The sequence below is a fragment of the Mixophyes fleayi genome, chromosome 2 (assembly GCF_038048845.1).
Source record: "Mixophyes fleayi isolate aMixFle1 chromosome 2, aMixFle1.hap1, whole genome shotgun sequence".
Taxonomy (NCBI): domain Eukaryota; kingdom Metazoa; phylum Chordata; class Amphibia; order Anura; family Limnodynastidae; genus Mixophyes; species Mixophyes fleayi.
This window is the reverse complement of record NC_134403.1, coordinates 297,036,538-297,060,987: the sequence shown is the minus strand read 5'-3', so window position 1 is coordinate 297,060,987 and position 24,450 is coordinate 297,036,538. Positions and strand designations below refer to the sequence as shown.

The window sequence follows — 24,450 nt, the reverse complement described above, 5'->3', positions numbered from 1 at the left end:
TATAGTATGCAAAGTATCCTCTGCCATAATATCTGCATTGAGCATGGTTAGTCCTTGTTGTGTGAGGTTGGGCAGAGGGATTAAGGAAATATATGCATCAATTTCATTGTGGAGCGCGTCCGGTGGAGGTCTAGGCAAATTATATAGAGAACTGCAGAAATTTTTGAACTCCTTCGTAATTTCATCGTACGCCACTGAATCTCCTTCTCTCGATCTAATCTCTCTGACCAGGCTTAAGCACTCTTTTCTGTAGGAGCTTGCTGGCCAGTATGGAATCAGTCTTGTCAGACTTGTCATAAAAACTTTGTTGAAATGTCTTTAGACTGACAGCTGCTTCACAAAGTAGAGTGTTTAACTGCCCTTTAATAGAGTGAGGAGGTCCGGAGAGGAGCTCAGCTCATGTTGTGAGAGGAGGGTGGTCAACTGAGTCGCAAGGGAAGAGACCTCCTGCACTGACCACCGGCATCCTCTGGCACAATGCTGATGAGATTACCCCTGACTGTTGGTTTATGGACCTCCCAGGCGACACCCAACGCCATCCGAATCGTTCAAGGCAAAGTATTTTGAAATTGCTTCCTGAATGGTAGCTGAGTGATCTTTGTTTTGTAAGAGCAAGTAATCCAAACGCCATTTACAGGTATGCGGAGTCAGCGTAAAGAGATCGAAAAAAACTATATGTCCCTGCATGTCTGTCCAGAAGAAAAGAGATATTCATGCCTCTGCTACCGTTTGTGTCAAAGATTGTTACAGAACATTTGTCTATTATATTATTTAGTGCCTAGTTTATTGAAATAGCGTCATTATTACATTTGGACCCCAACCCTCATTTATTTTAAGTTTCCTCTTTTCATCACAATGTACTGTTCCTTGACCCTTATGTAACTATTTAAAAACAAATATGTTGTGTAAGTCAGTCCAGAAGCTGATGTGGGATGTCACAATTGGTTTTTGAAAGTCTTTTGCACAGAAACAAATGTGCCACTCCCACTCCCCAAATATCACTCCTTTTTAGTCATTTATCTAATCTGTAATAATACATTTAATTTGTTTTTGTGCTTTATAAAATTCAGGAAATTTAAGCAAGACCATTTATCTTATATTTTAGGTATGATAGTGGAAGCGAATGTCTTTTCGTACATGTTTTGCAGCTTAAAAATTTCAATGGCCTCCCTGTAAAGCAAGGATACAAGATGTAAGTATAGAATGTTGTTTATTGTTGTATTACGGCATGTGTCAAAGTTGTGGTGTTGGAAAATTTAGCCTAATTGTACAAGATCAAAGATTGTAAGCTAGCCAGCAAGACCCTGTATGTCTGTATGTATTACCCAGTATTGTTTTATTACTGTTTGTTCCAAATTGAAAAGCGCTACGGAATCTGCTGGCGCTATATAAATAAATGTTGATGATGATTATGATGATTTCAGATGTTTAGATTGATGTTAATAATCTGCTTTTCACCACTATAGAGGAGGCACATTCTCTTGATCAGTATATTTAGAGATGTTGTGTGATTTGCTCATTCAAACCACTTTATCATACAGATCGCTTGATTTTCTTTTGTTGTATTGTTTATTGCTGGAAAACTTGTGAAGTCTAATTAATGAATATTGTCAAGTATTCTGATGATTGCATAAAATCTGAGTTGGTTTCAAAATGCCTGTTACTCAAATATGCACAACACTGAATATTTGGGGAGGTTCAGAATGGAAGTGCTTATCTTCCCTGTTTAAAATTAATTGGAACCTCCAATAGAGCTTTTTATTAATATTTAGAGTCATCCTGCGAGGCTCTCCAGTGTGCGCCATTTAACCCCTAGTGGGCTATTTGTTTTTGTTGTGAACCTCCAAGAGAAGCTAATATTTAATCCTAAATTTCTGTCCCACCAAACAGTAGAACCTCAGGGAATACCATAGCTTGGGAGATACCGACCTCTCTGCTAGTACCTAACATCATCATCAACATTTATTTATATAGTGCCAGCAGATTCCGTAGCGCTTTACAATTGGGAACAAACAGTAATAATACAATACTGGGTAATACATACATACAGAGAGGTAAGAGGGTCCTGCTCACAAGCTTACAATCTATGGGGCCTCTCTGCTGGTACCTATAATGGGTGATGCTTCAGGCGTAATATATGGGACATTTTTATGTAAACAGTGTATGATATCCTGATCATGTTGAGTATATGACCATTATTGCTATTACAAATCCAACACAATCAAAATGTTTGAAAGAAATATAGCAAGAATAAAGGTAACACTGTGGATTGATAATTTCCACATGCGTAAGGTCCCAGGTAATTTGACCTGTGATTTTTGGGTCCTGATCTAAAAGTATTGAGTAACACTGTTCTACAGTGGCTATTATTTATTATAATACACACAGATTTCTTACCAGATTTCCTTATACTGAAATTATGCCACTACACATTTAAAGTGCTGGCAGAGTTCTAGTAAAGTAACAATATAATATTTATTTATTTTTCAGACATATCAGAGTCTACTTGCCTTCCCTTGACTCAACCACACCGAACACTTACTGTTCAAAAGCTCTGGAGTTCCAAATGCCACTGATGTTTAATGAAATTTTTCAAATTCCCATGCAATCCAGTGTCTTGAAGCTGAGCTCACTGCAGCTGTACATATGTTCTGTGTGCCCCGAGCAGCAGGAAGAACTACTGGTGAGTGACTATTGTATACTTCTCACTCAAAAGCCACAGTGACATCCACAGAGGCAGTTAATGGACTAAGGGCCTGATTCATTAAAGATCTTAACTTAAGAAACTTCTTCTTATTTCAGTCTCCTGGACAAAACCATGTTACAATGCAAGGGGTGCAAATTAGTATTCTTTTTTTTATAATATTTATCTTTATTTAAGTTTTTAAGGCAGTTTCAACAGAGATTCACAAGAAAAGATAAGTGGGTAACAAAACCACCTCATTAATACAAAATGTCATAATAACACATTCAAATAAATGTTATAATAGAAGAAGAAGAAAGAGAGAAAAAGGAAAAGACAGAGACGGGGATAGGTAAGGGGGGGGGTGGGGGCAATGTTTCCTAGTACAGATTATGTAAATAAACAATTCAAGTCCTAGCAAGGAGAGTAGGTGAGAGAACTGGTTTGTTTAAATGATTAAATTTATCGGAGTCCTGGAATTCGAGCCATGGGCTCCAAATGGAGTAATATTCAGTAACTTTATCAGCAGATAAAAGTAAAAGCTCATCCATAACTCTATAAAACTCCAATTTCTGGAACCACTCCCGGATGGTTGGGGGGTTAGGAGATCTCCAATGGGTTGGAATCACTGCTTTCGCAGCCGAAATCAGATAACGTAAAATGTTTTTTTTAAACCTGGAAATTGGAACGTCGATCTTGTTGAGAAGCCAGAAGGCGGGACGATCAGGAACATCATCTCCTAATATTTCAGCAGAGACCTCCATGACCTTGGACCAGAAAGGTCTGAGTATCTCACAATCCCACCAGATATGCATAGTAGTGCCCTGGGCATTCTGGCATCTCCAACAGGAGTCAGAAACACCCTGGCAAAAGTTTGCTAGTTGGGCTGGGCACCTATACCATCTTGTTAGAACCTTGTAATTAGTTTCTATTATAGAGACACTAGCAGAACAAGCATGTGTGGTCTCAAAAATGGCTAACCAGTCTGCTTCACGGACCTGCTCTCCCAGATCTTGCTGCCAAGCAGTGGTGAATTTGGGTAAGGAGCTAAAAAGGTTTTCTATAAGTAGCAAATTAGTATTCTGTTTTGCACATAAGTTAAATACTGACTGTTTTTTCATGTAGCACACAAATATTTGATAGCTTATTTGTACACTGAAATTTAAAGTTGATATTTGTCCAGGAGACTGAAATAAGAAGTTTCTTAAGTTAAGATCCTTAATGAATCAGGCCCTAAATGTTCAGTTTGAGCCAGTGTAAAAATGTGGAATGGAAAAGCCCACGTTGGCCTGGCAGTCACAGCATCTAAAAATGCATTGCTGGTGGCCAATGTTTTGGGAAATTTCATTGCTTCTTCTACAAGTGTAATAGTTCTGACACCATCATAAAACTACCAATATAAGCTCCATAGTTTAGATAGGGTAAGCTTGAAGGCATTCCCTTCTGTGCACAGTGGCATAAACGTAGGGTGTGTTTATCAGCAGCTTGGAGGTGCCATAGCCCTGGAAGCACAAGATAAATGTGACTGACATGGTGTGACTGAACCGTTAATGTAACAAACCCACAAATAGGACATTTGGAATAAAGAAAACCAATTGTCCCTTTACTTTTTGTAAAGCACTTAATACCATAATGCAGATCCAATACAGAAATGATGAAAGTCCAATATATTAATAGTGAGTGAACCAAGACAACCTAATAGTAGATGCTTTGATCTGACTTTGCACCTCAGTAATTCATGTATAGGGAAACTGCTGGACAAGAGGCACAATTAGAGGACAAAACCATTGAGGAACATGGGCAAGTTTATTCATGTTGGGGGAGTGATCTTAAAATTTGCAAAGCGGGCACAATGGAATTAAGATGGTCATATTTGCAGTCTGCCATCCAACGGTAAGTGACCCATGTAAAATTGTCTGAAGCCATGGGTAGTTGTTTGAGCAATTCATGAAACATTAGAATATATCAAAAAGTATGTATGACTGATACTGAATAACGAGTGTCCGGAATGCTAGTCTTCACATCCCTTTTTTGGCAGCAGGTATTTTCTAATATATGCTTGTTATGGACATCATCATATATCACATATCCTGTATCTCTATGAGCATTGGTTTGCAGCTTCCTAGTTAACAGAATTGCCCTGTGCATGTTCATAGAGATACACACAGTGACATGTCTCATGGTGTCACTGGCATGCTGTGCTTTCATCATTTTGTCCTATATCAGGTACATTACTGAAAGGTCTGAACACTAACACTGAGTTTCTTTGTCCTCACAGGGGATTGCTCAGATCAGCTTGGCTGACTATGAAGGTGCACACGAGATGCATCTTCAGTGGTATCCTGTCCAAATGTACAGCAGTGCTGAACCACAACGAGTTAATGAAAGCAGCTCTTACAGTGCAGACTGCACACAAACATCTAAAATTGCTAACCAAACAAAAACAGTGAGTGCAAAACTGTTGCCTATTATGAATTCTAAACATCTTCCACTGTATTGGCAGGTAGAGTAAGAAATGCCATCAGTAATGCTGGTGCCCCTTACAACGAGGGCCCTTTCTATGTAAAACACATAGGGGCCAATTCAATTAGCCGTGAGGTGCCGTGTTAGCATCATGTGTTGGATTTTCTGCATGATGTTTCTGTAATGATGTTTGCTCATTTTTTGTTCGCACCTGATAAAAGTGCCAGCAAAAATGAGCAAAGTTTTCTTTACCTTGATTGCCGTTTTCACCTGTATAAACACTACTACTAGAGAACCTTACAGAAAATTGAATAGGCCCCAAAATCTGTCTGTTCTATGCCCATGCATACTCAGATTGTCTCACAGTCTGACAGCATTTACCGGGAAAATGCTTCACATATTATACAAAACAAAAAGACAGTTGTCAGCGCTTATTCTTAACACTGCATATCTGTGTCTATCTAGCAAAATGAAAACATGAGGTATTAGTTCATATTTTGATCAAAACATTTAAGCCTGCATCACAGTCAAGGGCACCTCATTATATGCAGGTCCTACTCTGACCTACATGCCTTAAACACCATTAAAATGCAGTTAAAATCAGATGCACTCACCTCCCAGGTATAGGGGTTTACATCTAGCAATGACTGTCTCATTTCAGTTTAGCACTGTTTTACAGGATGTTATTGCTTAGAATTGCTTTTGACTTCTGGTTTCTGGTTTGCCACTTCATTTAGGATGCTGTGTCAGTTTTATTAGCTCGGACAACAGCTCAGCTAAAAGCAGTGGAGCGTGAACTGGAGGAGGAGAGGGTAAAGCTGGAATACACAGAGGAAGAGATTCTAGAGATGGAACGTAAAGAGGACCAAGTTGAGGCAACCTCAGAGAGGTACATCTTCACATCGGTAGTGCTGTCAAAGAAGAACACTCCAGGATTTATATTCTTTTTTGGCCTTTTTTTAATGTTCAAAACATAAGGTGTATAAATGAAGGGCAATCTTTGGTTTAGATTCCTGTAATGGTATTAGGTAATAGTATAGGAGCAATTCACAGACATTGTCACTGCCATTGTGAATACATATGCCACAGAGTCACCTTTATGTCTAGAAGCTCAGGATATAATCTTAAACACACTTAAAAATACAAGGTTAACTATAAAATATTATTTGTCTTAAGCACCAGCATCATTTTAAAGCATGTAACGCACTTCTCAGAGCCAATTATACACACTGTGATGCTCCTAGTCCAAAAACAATGTAAGTGAATATACCCCACAAACACACTTTCTGACAATCATTTGCTTCTCTTTGCTTCATGTTAAATTGAATGTTGCCTGCAGTGTTCAGAAACGTTAACATTAGGCAATAAAATAATTGTTTACCATGAGAAAGCTCGATAAGTGCATAGCACACTATGTACACATAGTACACTATGCTGCAGGAAAGCTTGGAGACATGCCAACTAACACACTGTGTACAGCACACACTTTGTTAAAAGTAAGGACACAATTTTGTCAGTACTTTAACTAGTATTGTTTTCAGCATCTGTGTGTATGACCCTACTTTATCCATGTCTGTAATATGCGTTTAAGAGCAAGTAAAGCCACTGCTTGAAATTAACATAAATCAAAGGCTTGTGCTTACGCTCAAAGAAATCTATCCACCATGATTCTTATCTAACTAACCAGGTAGAATTTGCTGTACAGAAATGTACAGTGTGGATTGGTGAATCCATACAGGGGCAGGGCCAGACATGTCACAGTAACTCAGGTGACTTCATTCTCAGCTATTTGTACTGCAGGAAGTCCCATAAGGACACTGTCTTACAGATGAAGGAGGAGCTCAAGCTTTCTGCAGTGGAATGGGGAAGTAACATTTTACTTTTTAAAAAGCTGCAATGAGATGTCAGTTTGACCTGAAACAATGTATTTACTTAAATGGTTCATATCTGAAAAAACTAAGAATGATGTTTGCTCGTTGAATGTCATATGACTGCTTCCCCATTGCAAGATGTGAATTGCTTCTAGTCTGTTAGCTATCATTTAGCTAGTTACTAATGTTTGTAATAATGTCATAAAATTACAGCTACATTTACTCTATTCCTCCTTTTTTTAACAGTTACATATTAGGAATATTAAATGGGATCTAAATCAGGCCTGTCCAACCTGCGGCCCTCCAGATGTTGTGAAACTACAAGTCCCAGCATGCCTTTCCAGCTATCAACAGGTTGTCTACTGGCAAAGCATGCTGGGGCTTGTAGTTTCACAACACCTGGAGGGCCGCAGGTTGGACAGGCCTGATCTAAATCTTGTTGAAATTGAAGTATAGGAACCATATTTTATTGATCCTAAGTCACAGTGGGAGTACTTTTGTACAGGGCACAAAATACAGTGCTGACTTCTAAAATACTTAATCCTTAGACTAGCGAGGACATCATTATAATAGTAATAAGGAATAAGTATCACTGATTTATACTGAAGTGATGACCTGGCCTGTTATTAAAAGAGCAATGCACAGTGACACTCAAACAGGCTTCACAGCGCATTCACCGGCTCCCATGTATGCTTAGAAGAGCAGAGCGAGAGGCCACATGAGGATAGACCAGCATCACTGGCCCACTTCACCCCAAATTCCGCTATAGGCCTGGCGATATAGTGTTGCGCCCCTGCATATATATGTGTGAAAGTATGTGACATAATTTACTCCCTCCACAGTAATCGTGCAGTGTATTTATTAAAATGTTCATTTGTGTCTATTGCTTGGAATAGGAGCTGGCAAGCAGACTCTGTTGACAGTGGTTGTCACAGTAACAGCACACCAATGAGTCCTCATTATTCAGAGACTATATATGGCAACGCTGTGCATGGGCCTATGTGTGCAGGGCAGGCTATCCTGTATGATTCAACAAAGACTCACAGTAAACCATTGAAGGTAAAAATTATATTTATACAAAATGGAGATGTTTATTTGAATATTTTTCCCAAGTATTGTTGCCTGAAAGTCTTCCTGTGGCTACTCATTGTTCTAGAGAGACTACAATAACATAAAAAATAATAATGGTATAATTGTCTTGATACCTGATTTTTGTATATTGGGCTTTATTTATTAAAAACTACGCCCACAGTGCATTCCATTTTGCTCAAATGCATATACATAGGTGCACATTCACATCCTTATTTTTGGAACTGTCCCAGGGAAACACTTCAAAGTCCTTCTGTCTATCACTTTACAACCACACACTTCCACAATTCCCATAAATACCTGGGTTCAAAACTGAAAGTAATGACAGAGATCCAATGTCTGCTGTAAAATCAAATCATTTTATGAGGATACACTTTAGGGCCCCTTATTAAAGAACTCATTTACTTCAACAGTGATCTCAGCACAATTCTTTTAATGCCAGTATTCTGCTTTAATAGTATTCTATGTGGTGTCAAACAAACATTCACACCCTAAGTTAAAAATACCTATGCATCTCACGTAATTGTTTAACTCTTCATAACTTAGAGATGTTTTTTTAATAAACTGAATTAATATCCTCTGTGTAATAGCACTCCTATATTGCAACATGGTTTATAAGGTGACTGCTGGTTCATTTTCTACTCCCTGTATCCTACTTAATGAGATAGGGTTAAAGCTGCTATTACCGATATCCAAAGTGCTTGGTTGTTCACGTGTCAATCACAGTAGAGTGCCATCAGATGGGTAATTTGGAGGGCTTGCACTAATATGAATCTTGGAGATAAAGAATGGCTGAACCTCCTGAGTATAAGGCCTTTTCAACTTAACGCTCACTCTGTCCACGTCAGCTAATGCAAGCCAAGCTACTGAGGGAAACACACTGAAAGGTTCAACAATGAAGGATAACTCCACTTTGTTATATTGTTTATGGTTTATATGTCCAAAAGGGGCACATTCAATTCTAAGCAAAGTGCCACTAGTGCCTCATGCGAAGAGACTCTGCTGCGATAAAGGTGCGAGCAAAAATGAGCGGAGAGTCCTCTGCCATATTACCCAGAAGTGCGCACAGGATTACATGACATGGCAGTTATTTGAATCCCCCTTAAGGGTCTATTTTGCAAACAATTATCCCTATCCTATCTCTGCAATAAGAGATGACCAACATTTTCAAAACTGTATTTGGCCACAAACTTTTTTCATGTTTAAATTGTTGTTAGTCTATCCCCAACCACACCACACAGCAGAATGAATTGACCATCAATGTCCCAGCTTTGTTCCTTTCGATAAGTGTGAATTAACAAATCCTAGTGCAAGAAAAAAGTCTGACTAGAATATTGTTTCACTGGGACTGCGCACCTTTACACAACAGCCACAAAATGCGACTTGCGCAAAACTTTGCATCTTTATATGCAACTATTAATTATATATACTTTCAACCTTAGCACATATACTACTTACCAGCTCATTGTATATAAATAACACTGGTTGATTGCACACAATGTAGGCAGTTATTCTGTAAACTGAACAACATCATCATCATCATTTATTTATATAGCGTCAGCATAATCCGTATCACTTTACAATTGGGAAATATTCATGAGATTGCAGACTATCGATCCACTAGAGTGACATCACTGACGCACTGCATGAAGGCAATAAGTACACTTTAAATATTGCTGAACTTTGCATCTGTTCAGATCAGACATATTTTTGTAAAAAAGGGAAAAAGGAGAGTTGCGCAGAAGTACCTAATAGGTTTTTAATAAAAAATGTCAAACAGCTGTGTAAAATACATGTATCACATACTGACAACCACAAAGTTACGGTGGAACGTATACTATGTATACACTAGCTTTTCTAAGAAACAAATAAAATAAAAATAAAAATGTAAAGATAAAAATAGATCTCAATAAAATTAGAATAAAAATAAAAATATTTTTGTAAAACACACATTGTATATATTTCAATAGTGGATATTAAACATTATTTAAAATTATAAACAGAAACACCAAATAAGAATGTTAATCATACATGGCCACTCTCCCCGAATGTCCGGGAGACGCCTGAATTCCGGGTAGGTCTCCCAGAATTCCCAAGGGAACAGCCCATTCTCCCACATATGGCCCACTTCCTAGTGGACTGTATGGGATGGGAGCCTCCATAACGCAACTAGTGAAACGTGTAATAGGGATGGAGCATAGTGAAGCAATTTGCAGCGCCCCAGCCCCCTTCTCACTGCAGTTCTCGGAGGGGAGGAGATAAAAGTCGGCAAGTGTGATGGTAGCAATAGGAAAGAACTTCTGTAAATACCTTTTATTGTGATAGGGAGCTATTTTATATATTTAAACTACTGCAATTGCTGCCTGATCTGTCTCTACCCACTAGTGTTTATGTAATACCACTCATTACCTCAGCACTGTATTCAGAGAGATAATGAAAAATAATTTCTGTACAAATGGCTACCAGAATAGATTTTTTTTTATGGAGACGGGACACTTTCAATGTAACCTGCAGTTCTGCTCACAATGGCATTGTTATTTGGATATGATTTGCAGGTAGATAAAGAGACCAATACAGAAGATGTGTTTCCAGAGGAGGTCACTGTTCTGAAAAAAGAGAGAGCCTGTCGCCGGTCTCGCGGGTCTCCCTTTGTCCGCAGCAGCACGATTGTCCGTTCCCAGACATTTTCTCCAGGAGCAAGGAGTCAGTATGTTTGCAGAGTAAGTATAACATACCAGGCACAATACAGTTAAATGTGAGAATATTTAGACATAATACAATTTTATTATCAGTATCTCAGCTGCCCCAAAACTGTCCATTAATGCAGCATTGGAGAATGGACAGAAAGAAGCCACCTAATTTAATGGTTCAATTAGTTGTGTCAGGATATGTTTATACCACTTTCCAGAAGGAGCACAACTGGAGCAGATCTTGTAGGCATCAGGAGTATTGATACCAGTACCTCCACGCTTCAGCAGTCGTGGCATCCACAGATAAATCCCCCTCTCAGCTCTGTCCCTTTGAATGGATACTGAGTGAAGTCATCTTGCGTCAAAGGAATGTTTAAAATCCTCTACAGCATATGGGTTTCTTTTGAGCAGTCTTCCAATGGGCAGCCTCATAAACTGTTGATAGGCCTTTGGCCATACACTGGGCAGTTGTAAAGCAGTAATACTAGGATGGAATTAGAAATACTGGACCCCAAAGCAAATCTTTAAATGTGCCCCACCGTGTGGGGACACATATTTTCCCCTGGATTGTATCACTGAGACTGCCTTTATTGATCGTTAAACCCTTGAATTAGAACTTACATAGCACAGGCTGAAATTTCACCTTGTCAGAGTTACACTGATTCTGGCTTACAGAGACAACAAGACCTAAGTTTAAATGCAGGAAATAATACTAACAAAATATGAGCTACATATGAGATATATACCCCCATACACATTCAGTAGTTTGTTATATTTTTGTGTAAAGAGGAAATATAATTTATATTTTAACATTTTGTTTTCATCAGCCTCTTTTAATATACTAGAAGGTTGCAGTACCTTCTTATGACCTGCAGTTGTCGGTGCTGTAATAGCTATCAATAAAGATGTTTAGTAATAGAAAACCAACGCTATTGGTGTTACTTACATTTTAATCAGCAGAGAGCCTTCTAAGGTAAAATGTCTCCAACAGAAATGATTCCCTATTAATCAAGCTGTGTTTGGTTTTATTGGCTGCCAATTGTTGACATTTATCAATGACTGTGGTCACAGTCAGTAACATGAAGCATGTGATATTGTGATGTCTCTTCCTATTCAGCTATATCGAAGTGATAGTGATAGTTCTACATTACCAAGAAAATCACCTTTCATCCGAAATACACTGGAAAGGCGAACGCTACGCTATAAGCAGGTATGACAATACTTCCAGTGCAATCTTAGTAGACTGTTATCATTTTTTGCCATGTGGACCACTTTACAAAAATCCATCAGTTTTTTTGCATTAAACACATTTTAGATACAATGCAAACACAAACATGCTGTGCTACATACATATTTTCTGTTTCAGCTAATATTTAAATGCATTTTTAACTGTAATATAAACAAAGCCAACATTACAGTAGAAATATATAATTTATGCATTTGGGTTTTTTTCCTTTAAAAAATGTAACTTCTTCCTATGTCCTGGTCCTTTCTGTGCTGACAGTAGGACTAATAGAAAATGGTCTCCATCTGAAGGGGAGCATGGGCTGTGTAGTTATTGGAAGAACAACATACAAGCTACATACACTCTACTCCGTGATGTCTCACCTCTTCTCCTACATCCCAAACATGGGGATTACTTTGTTCTGTTTCTATCTTACAGCAGGCCTGCCAGTCTTCCATGGCAGAGATCATGGCAAGGACATCACTTGACCTGGAGCTGGATCTCCAGGCTTCCAGAACAAAGCAACAGCAGTTAAATGAGGAGATTAATTCTCTTAAAGAGCTCAAGCAACGTCTGGAGGAAGTGCAGCTTCGAGGTCAGGGTGAACTTCCACAGTGGGTGCTGCGCGATGAACGATTCCGTTGTTTGCTTATAGAGGCAGGAAGACAGGTAGACCGCTTCTACATGGCTTTTCAAAAGTTTGGATCAACTTACGTTTAAAAGATATATTATGTTTCTGGATTGAATTCAGCTGGTTCTGGTAATGTTTGTGCTGTGAAGTTTTGTTTGCTCTGAAAACAGTATAACAGGAATTGGTGCTTTAGCCAAAACTTAATAGTAAAAACAAACAATGCAAACCGTAAACTGGCACCTCTAGAAAAGACCTCCAGACCAATGAACATTTTGTGTAGTTGTCTTGCTTTGTTAAGATAAGTCAGGATGAAAGTGTGACAACCCAGCAAAATGAACATTCATTTGCTGGCCTTTTGTAAGGCTGACCGCTGTGACCTGTAGTGCACCAAGACAAAATGTAAATAAAACACACACCTCATTTGAAAAATAACTTTACTTGAAATAAATAAAAAAACACCCACCCTTGTAATACTCAGCAACATCCAGGTTCTTCATCTGTAATCCATGCTTGTCCATAAAATTATATTCAAGGATCTGGCAGCTTTATACCTGAAAAAACCCTCTTTTTGTGGAATAATACATGAGAAATATTATTAAATGTCTGAAAAAGCAGAAACTAGCAATTGGAAAAATCACCAGCAGATTTTTTGCTGCCATTGTTTTATATTAAGTGCTTTAAACTACTGAGCCATCAGGATTATTATTTCTTATTGTAGTTTTGTTTTTGTGTGTGTAATTTTCAGACAAGGCAGACCAAACTTGAGCAGCACCAAGAACAAGCAGCTGAAAAAATGCTGAAGAAAGCATCCAAAGAAGTCTTCCAGCTGCGTGGTCAAAACCAGAAGGAACCATTACAGGTGCAGACCTTCAGGTGAGACCTACTATGGTGCAGAGAAATGTCCCCTTAACACCTACCCAATGTAGATCATGTCCTGTGCCGTCAGTGCTCTCCTGCTTCCCCACTAGACTGGTGCTGGGCTGTTACTGCCATCTTCAGGCTCCAGTATGTAAACAATGGAATTCTACTATAGAGTTAACATCATCAGCTACCTCCAGATGGCATAGCAGTACAGACACAATATGGGTGCCAACATCACCTTTGCAGTAAAATGTCTCTTGTAGTCTTGTAGGAATCTAATGCTAGCCTTAAAACATAATAGCAATAGGTGCTTTTATTTCATGCTATAGGGTGATTTACACAGTTCATTGTTTTATGAAACAGTGCTTTCAGTACCTTAAACATATTGTTTTGCTTTTCTTGGGACCCAACATATGTTTTCTTTTTGTGAAGATGCAGCATAATGTTATTTAGCTACTGCCCATCCTACTCACTTACACCACCAGCCTTTCACTGTCCCCTACTTAGGGTTTATAAGTATGATGCCTATCAAGCCTTTGTCTCTGTATATTCTCTCCAATTCTGTCATCCACCTTCTCCTTACATGTGAGCCACCCCCAAATACAGACAGAGGATTTTGCATTGACTACCTGGCCTACAGACAGTGTGTCCTCTGGACTCATAATTTGACTAACATCACCAAATTTGAAAGTCCTGATGCTGTAAACTACTTGACCCTTTTCCCATGATAAAGCACATATTTTGAAATAGCTGTAACTTTTAACATATATTTTTGGAATGTGACATATACTCTTTTCATATATGGAAACTTTAGTTAACTTACATGTTACGTGTTTTTATTGACAGGGAGAAGATAGCATTTTTTACAAGACCAAGAATTAACATACCTCCTCTACCAGCTGATGACGTATGACGTGTTTCAATCAAAAACAAGAAGTATCGACCTGTTTGTTCTTATCTCCATGAAGTTATTAAACCAGTGAAGTTTAATATTAAAAAATGTTTTAAAAGCTATTCATTATTTTCTAAAAAATATAAAAAAAAAACATTAAAAAAATAAAATCATATATGCATACATAAATATCTATAATTATATATTTTATAATATGACCGCAGCGAGGCTTGGTTTTCCTTGCTGTAACACTGACATCTTTGAAGACAACCTATTTTATAGATCAACTACTCTGTTCAGAAAAAAAATGTGTACAGTTTTGTTGCTGTTTTATGTGACTTTTAATAAAAGGCTGGAAATCGGAAATGAAGCGAGTTCAGGGTAATTCACTGTATTGTAATTTATTTATAGGTTCTTATTTTCCTTGAGGGAAAATACCTGCTTTAAAGATGTTTTAGACTGAATTTATGCTTCCAAGTGTGTTGTAATACAGTTGAATTGAACTAATGAACTGGCTTTATTTCTGGTACCTGAAATGAAAATACTATTTGCAACTGTCACCTTTAGTAGCTTTTTTTGTTACTTTTTCATTTTACTCCTTTCTTCATAATGTATCTCGTATTCTTTCACACCATCTCCGTTCTGTATTGAAATATTATCACTGCAAGGTTTTTAATACTGATTAAAATGGCATTGCATTTTTCAAATATTATGCTGTCTTTAAATTGTTGTTTCTTTTTTTCTTTAATGTAATTGGTACACTGTTTATTTTGCTTGGATGTTGCATAGTGGCACTTTCCTGCACAGAGAAATAAAAGCAGGAGTAACATACACATCCATTTAAAAACCCTATTCAGTCGGACTCTTATGGGACATAAAGAGCACTTTGCCATCTACATTCTGCTTTTTCACTTACTTGCAATACTAGTTAGTAATAGAACCAGACACAAAGAATAAAAGAAAAAAATCTTATTGGGCGCTCTCATATATATTTTTGGTACTGGGCTCAAATACTCATAGTAATTAGGCTCGTATAACATAAATACTGTTTTCTGATTGTTTATTTTGTCAATGTATTACTGGTAAACAGTGACAATAAATAAATCTGAGGTAGCATAAATTACTGTTAACAGAGCTTATTCATTACAGACAGTGGCTTTTTATCTGGTGCACACTTTAAAAGAAATATGGCAGTGTCCAGAAAACAATTTATCAAATATATTCTGAGAAAATGGAGCTGTTTTTATATCCAAAGGACTGCAGTTTACGCTCTATAAAATGTCAAACAGATTTGGTCAGAGCACCATATTGTATCCAATATTCCATCTCCTGTTTGTATGGGTGTGGATGTAATTTAAGAGGGGGGAGGGGGGGCGGCGGTAGGGTGTAGAATTACCTGTTGCCAATAAGATCAGCATAATGTCAGTTTTGAATAACCTCTGATGTAATGTGTTTCTGCATAGCCAGAAAGTTGTCTAATTTGAATTACATGGCCAATGTTGATAGTTATACAGTCAAATACTTACTAATTAGCTTTCTGTCCAAAATTGCTACTGCAGAATAAACCCAAAGAAGCGCTCAACTTTTTTAGAGATCCCAATCTGGTACATATTTAAATGTCAGGAAGATATGCTAATAAAAGTTTTTTTATTGAACAGGTTTTAATCCAGCAATCCCACATAGAAGATTTAATTATATTTTATTATTTAAATAGCAAGTTAAGTCATACTTGCCAACTCTCCCGGAATGTCCGGGAGACTCCCGAAATTCGGGTCGGTGTCACAGACCCCCGGGAGAGCACGCAAGTCTCCTCATCCCGCAAGTGCCTTCCCAAAATGACACGATTTGTGGTGAATCGCGTCATTTTGGCCCCGCCCCCCCCGCAGCAAAACAACATTTTTGACCCGAGGGGCAGGGCCAAAATGACGCGATTGGCCGCGCCCTGCCCCCTCCCGTCCTCTAGTCACTCCCCTCTCCTGGACAGAACTTGACGAAAGTAGGCAAGTATGAGTTAAGTGCCGTTTAAGCATGCATCTTTTCTTAGCTAACCTCCTACAAATCATTATCTTCTTTTCTCTTACTCCACCTGGGGGACCCTGCTTACCATGCGGTTGTATGAGGGAACATGAAGTAGGTACTCAAATAGTTAACTTCCCCCCAACAGGCTATATCCCCTCTGCAACCCCGCAGCAAGCTTCAGTGTGTTTTGAGTGGCAGAGGAGTAGGACCTCTGGTGTGCTGCTCTGCAGCTACTCTTCTTGCAAGGATTAGTTTGTTATTTTTTATTTTTTATTTAAGAAGCTGAACAAACAGGTTTATCTTTAGTGGGTGTATGTGCATGCAGCACATATACGGAGAGTGTCTGGGCCTTCAGGCAGTGAGCGCCGTGCCTCAGCATTTTGTCTGCCATTTTGGAATATACCAAGTCCATCCAAAATGGAGGGGAGACACATAAACACAGTTTGTACCTAGGTTTGTTAAAATACAGAGTATGCGCTGGGACATATGTGCATGGGTGTATATATATTTATAAGTTTGTGTGTATATATAAATACAGTATATATATATATATATATATATATATATATATATATATATATATATAAAATGTTTTTTTGGTACTGTGGGGTAATTCACAGACAAAACTTTTATTATTCTTTCCTTTGCTGGGTGTGGTTGCTATCTTCTGCCTCTGTTATTAGACAGGTGGTAGGTAATAGGGGCAAGCCATTACCTTGTTATATGTCGGAAAAGGAAAAGACAACCTGGCTAAAATATTACACCTGCTCCAAATGTGCAGCAGAGCAGGATGTGAACCTGAGCCTTGTAGTTCAGGCATCCACCTCCTCCTTCAGAGGACCCTTTCAGGGAGAATCTGCTTGGCCCACGTTCTTAGTTAGGGACCTGGACCGGTTAAATTGGTTTCTGGACTCTCTCAGACCCCAAGTGCGACACTGCAAGCATCATAGATCCACTCATCCTCTCCTCGCACTTTCTGAATCGGAAGGGTCTTCGGTGGAGAAAGGTGAGCTTCCTGAGGATTCTGACTCCCCCCTGGTGGGTGATATGGCTGAACTGCACTGAATCTGTTTGATCTAGAGGAACCTCGGTCAGACTAGGCCTCTTTAAGTGCAGGAAACAGCAGGTTGTCTGTTTTCCGGCATCAGCGGAACTTACAGATATAGCGGACTCAGCTTGGAAACTGCCAGATCAAAAGTTCTTTATACCAGACAGATTTCCCATCCTTTATCCTCTGCGGGCCTGCTGGGAACAGGTTCTTAGGGTGGATATGCCGATGGCCAGGTTGGCTCGCAATACTACTCTTCCATTGCCGGGTTCTGTGTGTTTCTTGGTTTGGGTCCTTTCACCAACCCCTTTAGGGGGGTCCTGTGGAGAGAGTCATTGCCAAAAGGGTAGAACCCCATGCTCTGCAACACATCCAGACCCCAAGCTCCCGGATAAACCAGCAGCCTGACTGGATCTTCCCCTATCCACGAACATAGGATTAGGCGGACACCTGCTGCGAGTCAGAATTCTTGGGACAGTGTCGTCCCAGGACTGGAGGAGAGGGGGATCATAGAAGGGTTGACATAGTCATCCGCCCCCCATTGTTTCTTTCCCACACCACTTACATGCGGTCCCATAAGGATGACACTAATATGAATCCAGGCGGTCGCTTCACTTCCTTCAGCAGAAGTCCTCTTCCGGAAGATGGCAGGGAGACAGTTCCTTGCATCCCTCGGCCCCTCATCAGGAGGTGGCTGGGCATGACAGTTTACACTTTTTAGATACTCAACTTGGGGGGCCTAGTTTTGCTTCTTCCAGTATGTTAATTTGAGCAAGAAGGGGGGCTCCCAGTCCCTTACAGAGTCCCATGGTTGCTGGTCCTTCTAGGGCAGCTTCCAGGGAGAATCTGATGGCCTGATTTGCCCTCACATAGGGTCCACAAGCATTCTAAGCAAGGTAGCAGGAAGGTTTCTGCTCCTTTGCGGCGACCTGGAACAGCATGGCCTGGTTCTTTACCAGCACCTGCCTCTGTGGTTTTTGATGGCATGGTCTTTGAGGCCAGGCTTTGGTGATTCAGAGGCCTTTCCTCCAGAGTGGTAAACACCATGCTGCGAGCTATGAGACCGACCTCAGCCCACATTTAAAAAGTGCAGTGTAGCATGTCTATAGTGATGACCAAAGGTTTTGAGAATGACACAAATATTATTTTTCACAAAATCTGCTGCCTTAGTTTTTATGATGGCAACTTGCATATACTCCAGAATGTCATGAAGAATGATCAGATGAATTGCAATTAATTTCAAAGCCCCTCTTTGTCATGACAATGAACTTTATCCCAAAAACAACATTTACACTGCATTTCAGCCCTGCCACAAAAGGACCAGCTCAGTGATTTTCTCGTTAACACAGGTGAGAGTGTTGACGAGGACAAGGCTGGAGATCACTCTGTCATGCTCATTGAGTTAGAATAACAGACTGGAAGCTTTGAAAGGAGGATGAAGATTGAAATCATTGTTCTTCCTCTGTAGACCATGGTTATTTTCATGGAAACCCGTGCAGGCACCATTGCTTTGCACAAAAAGGGCTTCACAGGCAAAGATATTTCTGTTAGTAAGATTGCACCTAAATCAACCATTTATCGGATCATCAAGTACTTCAAGGAGAGAGGTTTAGTAGTTGTGAAGAAGGCTTCTGGATGCCCAAGAACATCCAGCAAGCGCCAGGACCATCTTCTAAAGTTCATTCAGCTGCGGGATCGGGGTTTGCTCAGGAATGGCAGCAGGCAGGTGTGAGTACATCTGCACGCACAGTGAGGCGAAGAGTTTTGGAGAATGGCCTGGTGTCAAGAAGGCCAGCAAAGAAGCCACTTCTCTCCAGAAAAAACATTGAGGACAGAGTGATATTCTGCAAAAGATACAGGCATTGGACTGCTGAGGACTGGGGTAAAGTACTTATCTCTGATGAATCCCATTTCAGATTGTTTGGGACATCTGGAAAAACGCTTGTCTGGAGAAGGAAAGGTGAGCGCTACCATCAGTCTTTTGTCATGCCAACAGTAAAGCATCTTGAGACCATTCATGTGTGGTGATGCTTCTCAGTCAAGTGAGTGGACACACTCACAATTTTGCCTAAGAACACAGCCATGAATAAAGAATGGTACCAAAACATCGTCGAAGAGCAACTTCTCCCAACCATCCAAGAACTCTTTGGTGACGAACAATGCTTTTTTGCAGCATGATGGAGCACCTTTCCATAAGGCAAAAATGTGTTAACTAAGTGGCTCGGGAATCAAAACATCAAAATTTGGAGTCCATGGCCAGGAAACTTCCCAGACCTTAATCCCATTGTGAACTTGTGGTCAATCCTCAAAAGACAGGTGGACAAACAAAAACCCACAAATTTTGAAAAACTCCAAGCACTGATTAGGCAAGAATGGGCGGCTATCAGTCAGTATGTGGCCCAGAAGTTGATTGACAGCATGCCAGGGCGAATTGCAGAGGTCTTCAAAAAGAAGGGTGAACACTGCAAATATTGACTCTTTGCATAAAGTTAATGCAATTGTCAATAAAGCCTTTGACACTTATGAAATGCTTCTAATTTCACTTCAGTATACCATAGCAACATCTGGCAAAAAGGTCTAAAAACACTGAAGCAGCAAACTTTGTGAAAACCAATACTTGTGTCATTCTCAAAACTTTTGGCCATGACTGTACATTAAGTGGTGTGAACGAAGAGTCACGGCAAATTTTCATGTTTCCTGTGTCCTAGCATTTCTTCAGGATGACTGGGACGTAGATCTGCGACTTGGTTCCCTAAAAGTTCAAGTGTCGGCCTTATCTTATCTTTCAACAGAAAATAGCAGATATGTCGGAGGTGCGGACTTTCCTTCAAGGAGTTCTGCATATGCAACCTCTTTATGTTACGCCCACGGTTCCCTGGGACCTAAACTTGGTTCTGGCCATGCTTCAGAGGTCTGTCTCTGAACCAACAGCCTCAACCGAGTTCAGATTCCTTATGTGGAAGGTGGTATTTCTTTTGCCCATTGTTTCTGCACGGCGGGTGTCGGAGCTTGGGGCCCTTCCCGTTGGTCCTCCTATCTCATCTTCAATGATGACAGGGCTGTGTTGAGAACTTTTCAGCCAAAGATGGTTTCAGGTGTTCACCTGAACCAGGAGATTGTGGTCCCAGTCTTACAGGAGGCGGCTGCCTCTGCAGGCCCTTTCTCCTCGGCTTATTTGGATGTGGGTCGTGCCCTCCACATCTATGTGAAACTGACACTTCCACTAGGTTTTATCAATTTAAAGTTTTCGCGTCCCAGTACGAAAGTTTCGGCTGCATAGTGTTGCAGAACGGACTGTCAGAGCGGTCCCCATGGTAAGCAGGGTCCCCCAGGTGGAGGTAAGAGAAAATAGGATTTTATACTCACGTTAAATCCTGTCCCTCCCTTTTGTTCTTCTGCTGTTATTCTTCGGGTGTTTGAGTTCCATTACTTCGGCCTTTTGTATTACACACTGAGGTTTGCACGGGGTTGCAGAGGGGATATAGCCTGTCAGGAGAAAGTTAACTATTTGAGTGCTTACTTCATGTTCCCTCATACAACCTCATGGTAAGCAGTATCTCCCAGATGGAGTCCCCCACTCTTTTCACCTCTCTTTTTGGAAAATAAAAATGGCTGCTAGACACAGTGGCCTTATTCATCTTAGTCCATTTGTGTGGCATATCTTGTGTGTATTAGCTCTGCGTATGCTCCATAACAGGACCTACTCCAATGAATGTTACTGCATGCAATTCATGTGTGAACACATATGACACGACTGCCTACAACTTGAAGGTCGGAATGGTGGAGGGATGGGACGGATGAACATAAGCAGTGTACAATAAGGATGTGACAAAAGCCTATGCAGCCAGTTCAAGTTCTGGGTTTCTTGTAAGTACTTGTCTTTTAGCTGTGTAATTTGCACCAGCTACAGGCCAGGTGTAGGTCCCGCCTCATACTGATGACTGTCCCGGCAATGTCTTTGTATTAAAAACTACACGTATGTGTGCCACTAGATAGCACAGAACATGTGTTTGCGAATAAGATAAACACTTGGATTGAGATGGATTGTCTGTACAGTATGCATTAAGAACAGCCTGATTTATGTATTTAATATTAGGGAAAAATAATTAAATTTAAAAACAAAACATATTTGTATTAATGATCATAGTATTAGGAGTTGCTCATTTGTTTTGTACAATTCATTAATAGCAGCCTGATGGAAACAAATACGGGGAAATGGTAAATACCAACATTCTTCTTATATCCTGCCATCGTGATTTATCTTAAAAAAGGCATCCAATTTTTCATGGGATTGCTGTTTTAAGATGCTATATCAGGCACATTATACTCCAGCATAAGTTCTGAGTGTTCTGTGTATTCTTGTGTAAAGTCCGACATGCTTTCATGATTGTAAAGCAGAAGACTTCAGTTGTATTTGGTGGCAAGGGAAATTCCAAGCGCTCATGAATTCTATATCAAGCATTTTTCATCTAACTGTACTTAATCTAGCAAATAGTTTGAACAGGTAGTTTTAGAGCTGCATTAATGTACAAACAAAAGTCACGGTGACATACTACATACTGTCCAGAAATTAGCAGCTGTGTCTATAGGTAGAGGACTTGAATTTCTCATAAAAGTAGTATAGTTTAGTGTATACATAATTATTGTATCGGCCTTTATTACTATATTTGTTCTCATTTATATATTCTATTTATTTTTACTGTATATTACTGTATGTTGTAAATAATCTTGCAAAAAAAATCAGGTTACAAAAAATTCCTGAGGCTATTTCAGATATTCTGCTCCAATCAACACTTAAAACCCAGAAGAAGCAGAATGAATTACAGGCCCCCTTAAGATGATCAACATTAAAACATAGACTGTAAAAACAGATGAAACTAGAAGGGAGTAGGTTTTAACAAGCTCTGCTTTTGTGCTCTAATTTCATCTGGAATCTGGTAGGAAACCATTTTGTACTTCATTGGAGGTTTGATATACATCATAAAGTGCTTATATTGTAAGTGTGTTTTTAGATAGTTTAATACATTGTAAAAAGGATTATGCACTATTAGTTTTCCTTTCTCCTCTTCAATTCACATGATTGGATAGGGGTTAAAATATCATATTTATGACCATTGGGAAGGAGGATTCGTTAGGGCGAAAGTAATTCCTTTACTGTAGACTGGGAGTGTGGCTTTTAAAGTCCTGGAAAACACTTCTAAAGAGGATAGCTAGATAATTATTCTGTTAAGGTGGCCTCAACATACACTTCTAGTAAGTGTGGACACAGGAGGGTTGCAAGCTTGAATCACTTTATGTGAAGGAAGACACATACAGCAGAACACTCCATTTATTATACCACACTCATGTGATACACTTTGAAGGTGTCCCTTACATGTTTTATGGGGTTTTAAGAAAATTGAGACATTTTTATTTCAATATAGTACACTACACTATACACTGTTCTTTTGTACCGAGAAATATAGTACAACATAGAGGGAAAATTTCAAATCTGCACATTAAGGAAAGAAAAAGAGAACTTATCTACCCTTATATACATGTGTTTGGACATTTAAATATCTGTTTACTCTACCAGCAACAAGGTGGAATTGCCTGTATTTATTTTATGTTTTAGAAATAAATATGGCTAATTACAATATCTAAAATATGTTTGTTTATTCTAACATCTTTTTAAATAATTCACAACAAAAAGGTTATTTTGCTTTTCTTATTTTTTTTTGTCAGACATGAATTGCATGCAATTGCGTCTGATTGAGGACATGTTTGGCTATGTTGACCTGAGCGGTGGTGGATGCTGGAGCAGAGGTAGATGTCATAATTTCTGTTCTCTTTGGCTCAGGTTCACTTGTGATGATAACGCCCTGTGTAATAGGTGTGCCATTATGGCTTGCTGTGTTTTGGCTACTTCAAGCATGACTACCATTATTTAATTATTAGTCCTCTTTATTTCATTGGATTCCCCTAGGATCTGTTTTTTATCCGTCTGCAGCTGTTTGTTCCTTCTGCCTGCATCTTCTCAATGAGCCTGTTAGTTGGAGAGCTAGAGAACCGTTCAGTATATGGTTCAGGATAAGTCACTGGTGGTGATGGTCATGGGAGTTGTGGAGGTTCCTCATATTCCTGGGTGGGGGATGGCTTCTCCACCTGTAGTTTCCGTTCCACATCTATGGAAATGAGAGACAATGAGACAGTGTAAAACTCATGGTCACTCTCAGAATTCTAATGTATTTTCATTTTATTTAATAGCCGCCACAAAATTAACTAGCACTTTACAATGTTGAAATAGGGCATAGTACATGAAACACATAGATCGAACGAACACAAAACGAAGTAAAACAAAAGCAAAAGCCTGAACACTCCTTATAATTTATTTGATCATATATCCTAAATCCTGAAATTCCTATACTTACTGACCAAGGAATTCATTGTACCAGTCAGAACAAATCCTCCCCATACTAAATTCCAAATATGAAAAAATGTAAAGGGGCTGACAGTCCTGGATGTAGAGCAGCGTTGGCGCTCCACTAGCGGAAGCCATTGACCCTGTTTGGAAAAGTCTATTGGGAATTTGAGGCCAGCCCGGGTCCAAAGACAACATCTTGTGGCTGAAAATCCAGGAGGGAATACAGGGTTGTGAGACAAGGGGTCAGGGGCATATCGCTGTATTAAGTTTCAGTTTAAAAGAGTGGGAGTCCCAAAGCTTAGTGTCAAATTTAATGGTGGGAAGAAGTGTAGAGGAAGGGGTGAAGTGGACAGGAAATAGGCCCCAGATCAGGCTAGGTGATGTAGGCCGATTCTATGTCTAATCAGGAGGAGGAACCTGGGGGGGCATATGAGATGACAATTTGGTAAAAATGTGAGGCCAAGTAGTATAACTTAATGTCGGGGAGGCCCCTACCGTCTCCGGGAATTGGTCTTTTTAAGACATGGGCTGAGATCCTTGAGGTACTGTGGTTCCATATAAAATGAGTGAGGTCT

The 24,450-nt window shown here is 39.5% G+C and overlaps 1 protein-coding gene across 4 annotated transcripts in view; it reads left to right on the top strand.

Moving 5' to 3' along the window:
* WWC3 (WWC family member 3) overlaps positions 1-15,117 on the top strand; it is a 145,083-nt gene extending 129,966 nt beyond the window's left edge. For all 4 annotated transcript variants that reach the window (XM_075196457.1, XM_075196456.1, XM_075196459.1 and 1 more), the window contains exons 14-23: positions 1,106-1,192; positions 2,491-2,683; positions 4,962-5,129; positions 5,884-6,035; positions 7,914-8,076; positions 10,662-10,826; positions 11,914-12,006; positions 12,460-12,690; positions 13,398-13,525; positions 14,360-15,117. In XM_075196457.1, coding sequence (XP_075052558.1) covers positions 1,106-1,192; positions 2,491-2,683; positions 4,962-5,129; positions 5,884-6,035; positions 7,914-8,076; positions 10,662-10,826; positions 11,914-12,006; positions 12,460-12,690; positions 13,398-13,525; positions 14,360-14,426 — 1,447 coding nt within the window. In that variant the 3' untranslated portion in view covers positions 14,427-15,117. The remainder of the gene's footprint in view (positions 1-1,105; positions 1,193-2,490; positions 2,684-4,961; positions 5,130-5,883; positions 6,036-7,913; positions 8,077-10,661; positions 10,827-11,913; positions 12,007-12,459; positions 12,691-13,397; positions 13,526-14,359) is intronic.
* The last annotated feature ends 9,333 nt before the right edge of the window (positions 15,118-24,450 follow it).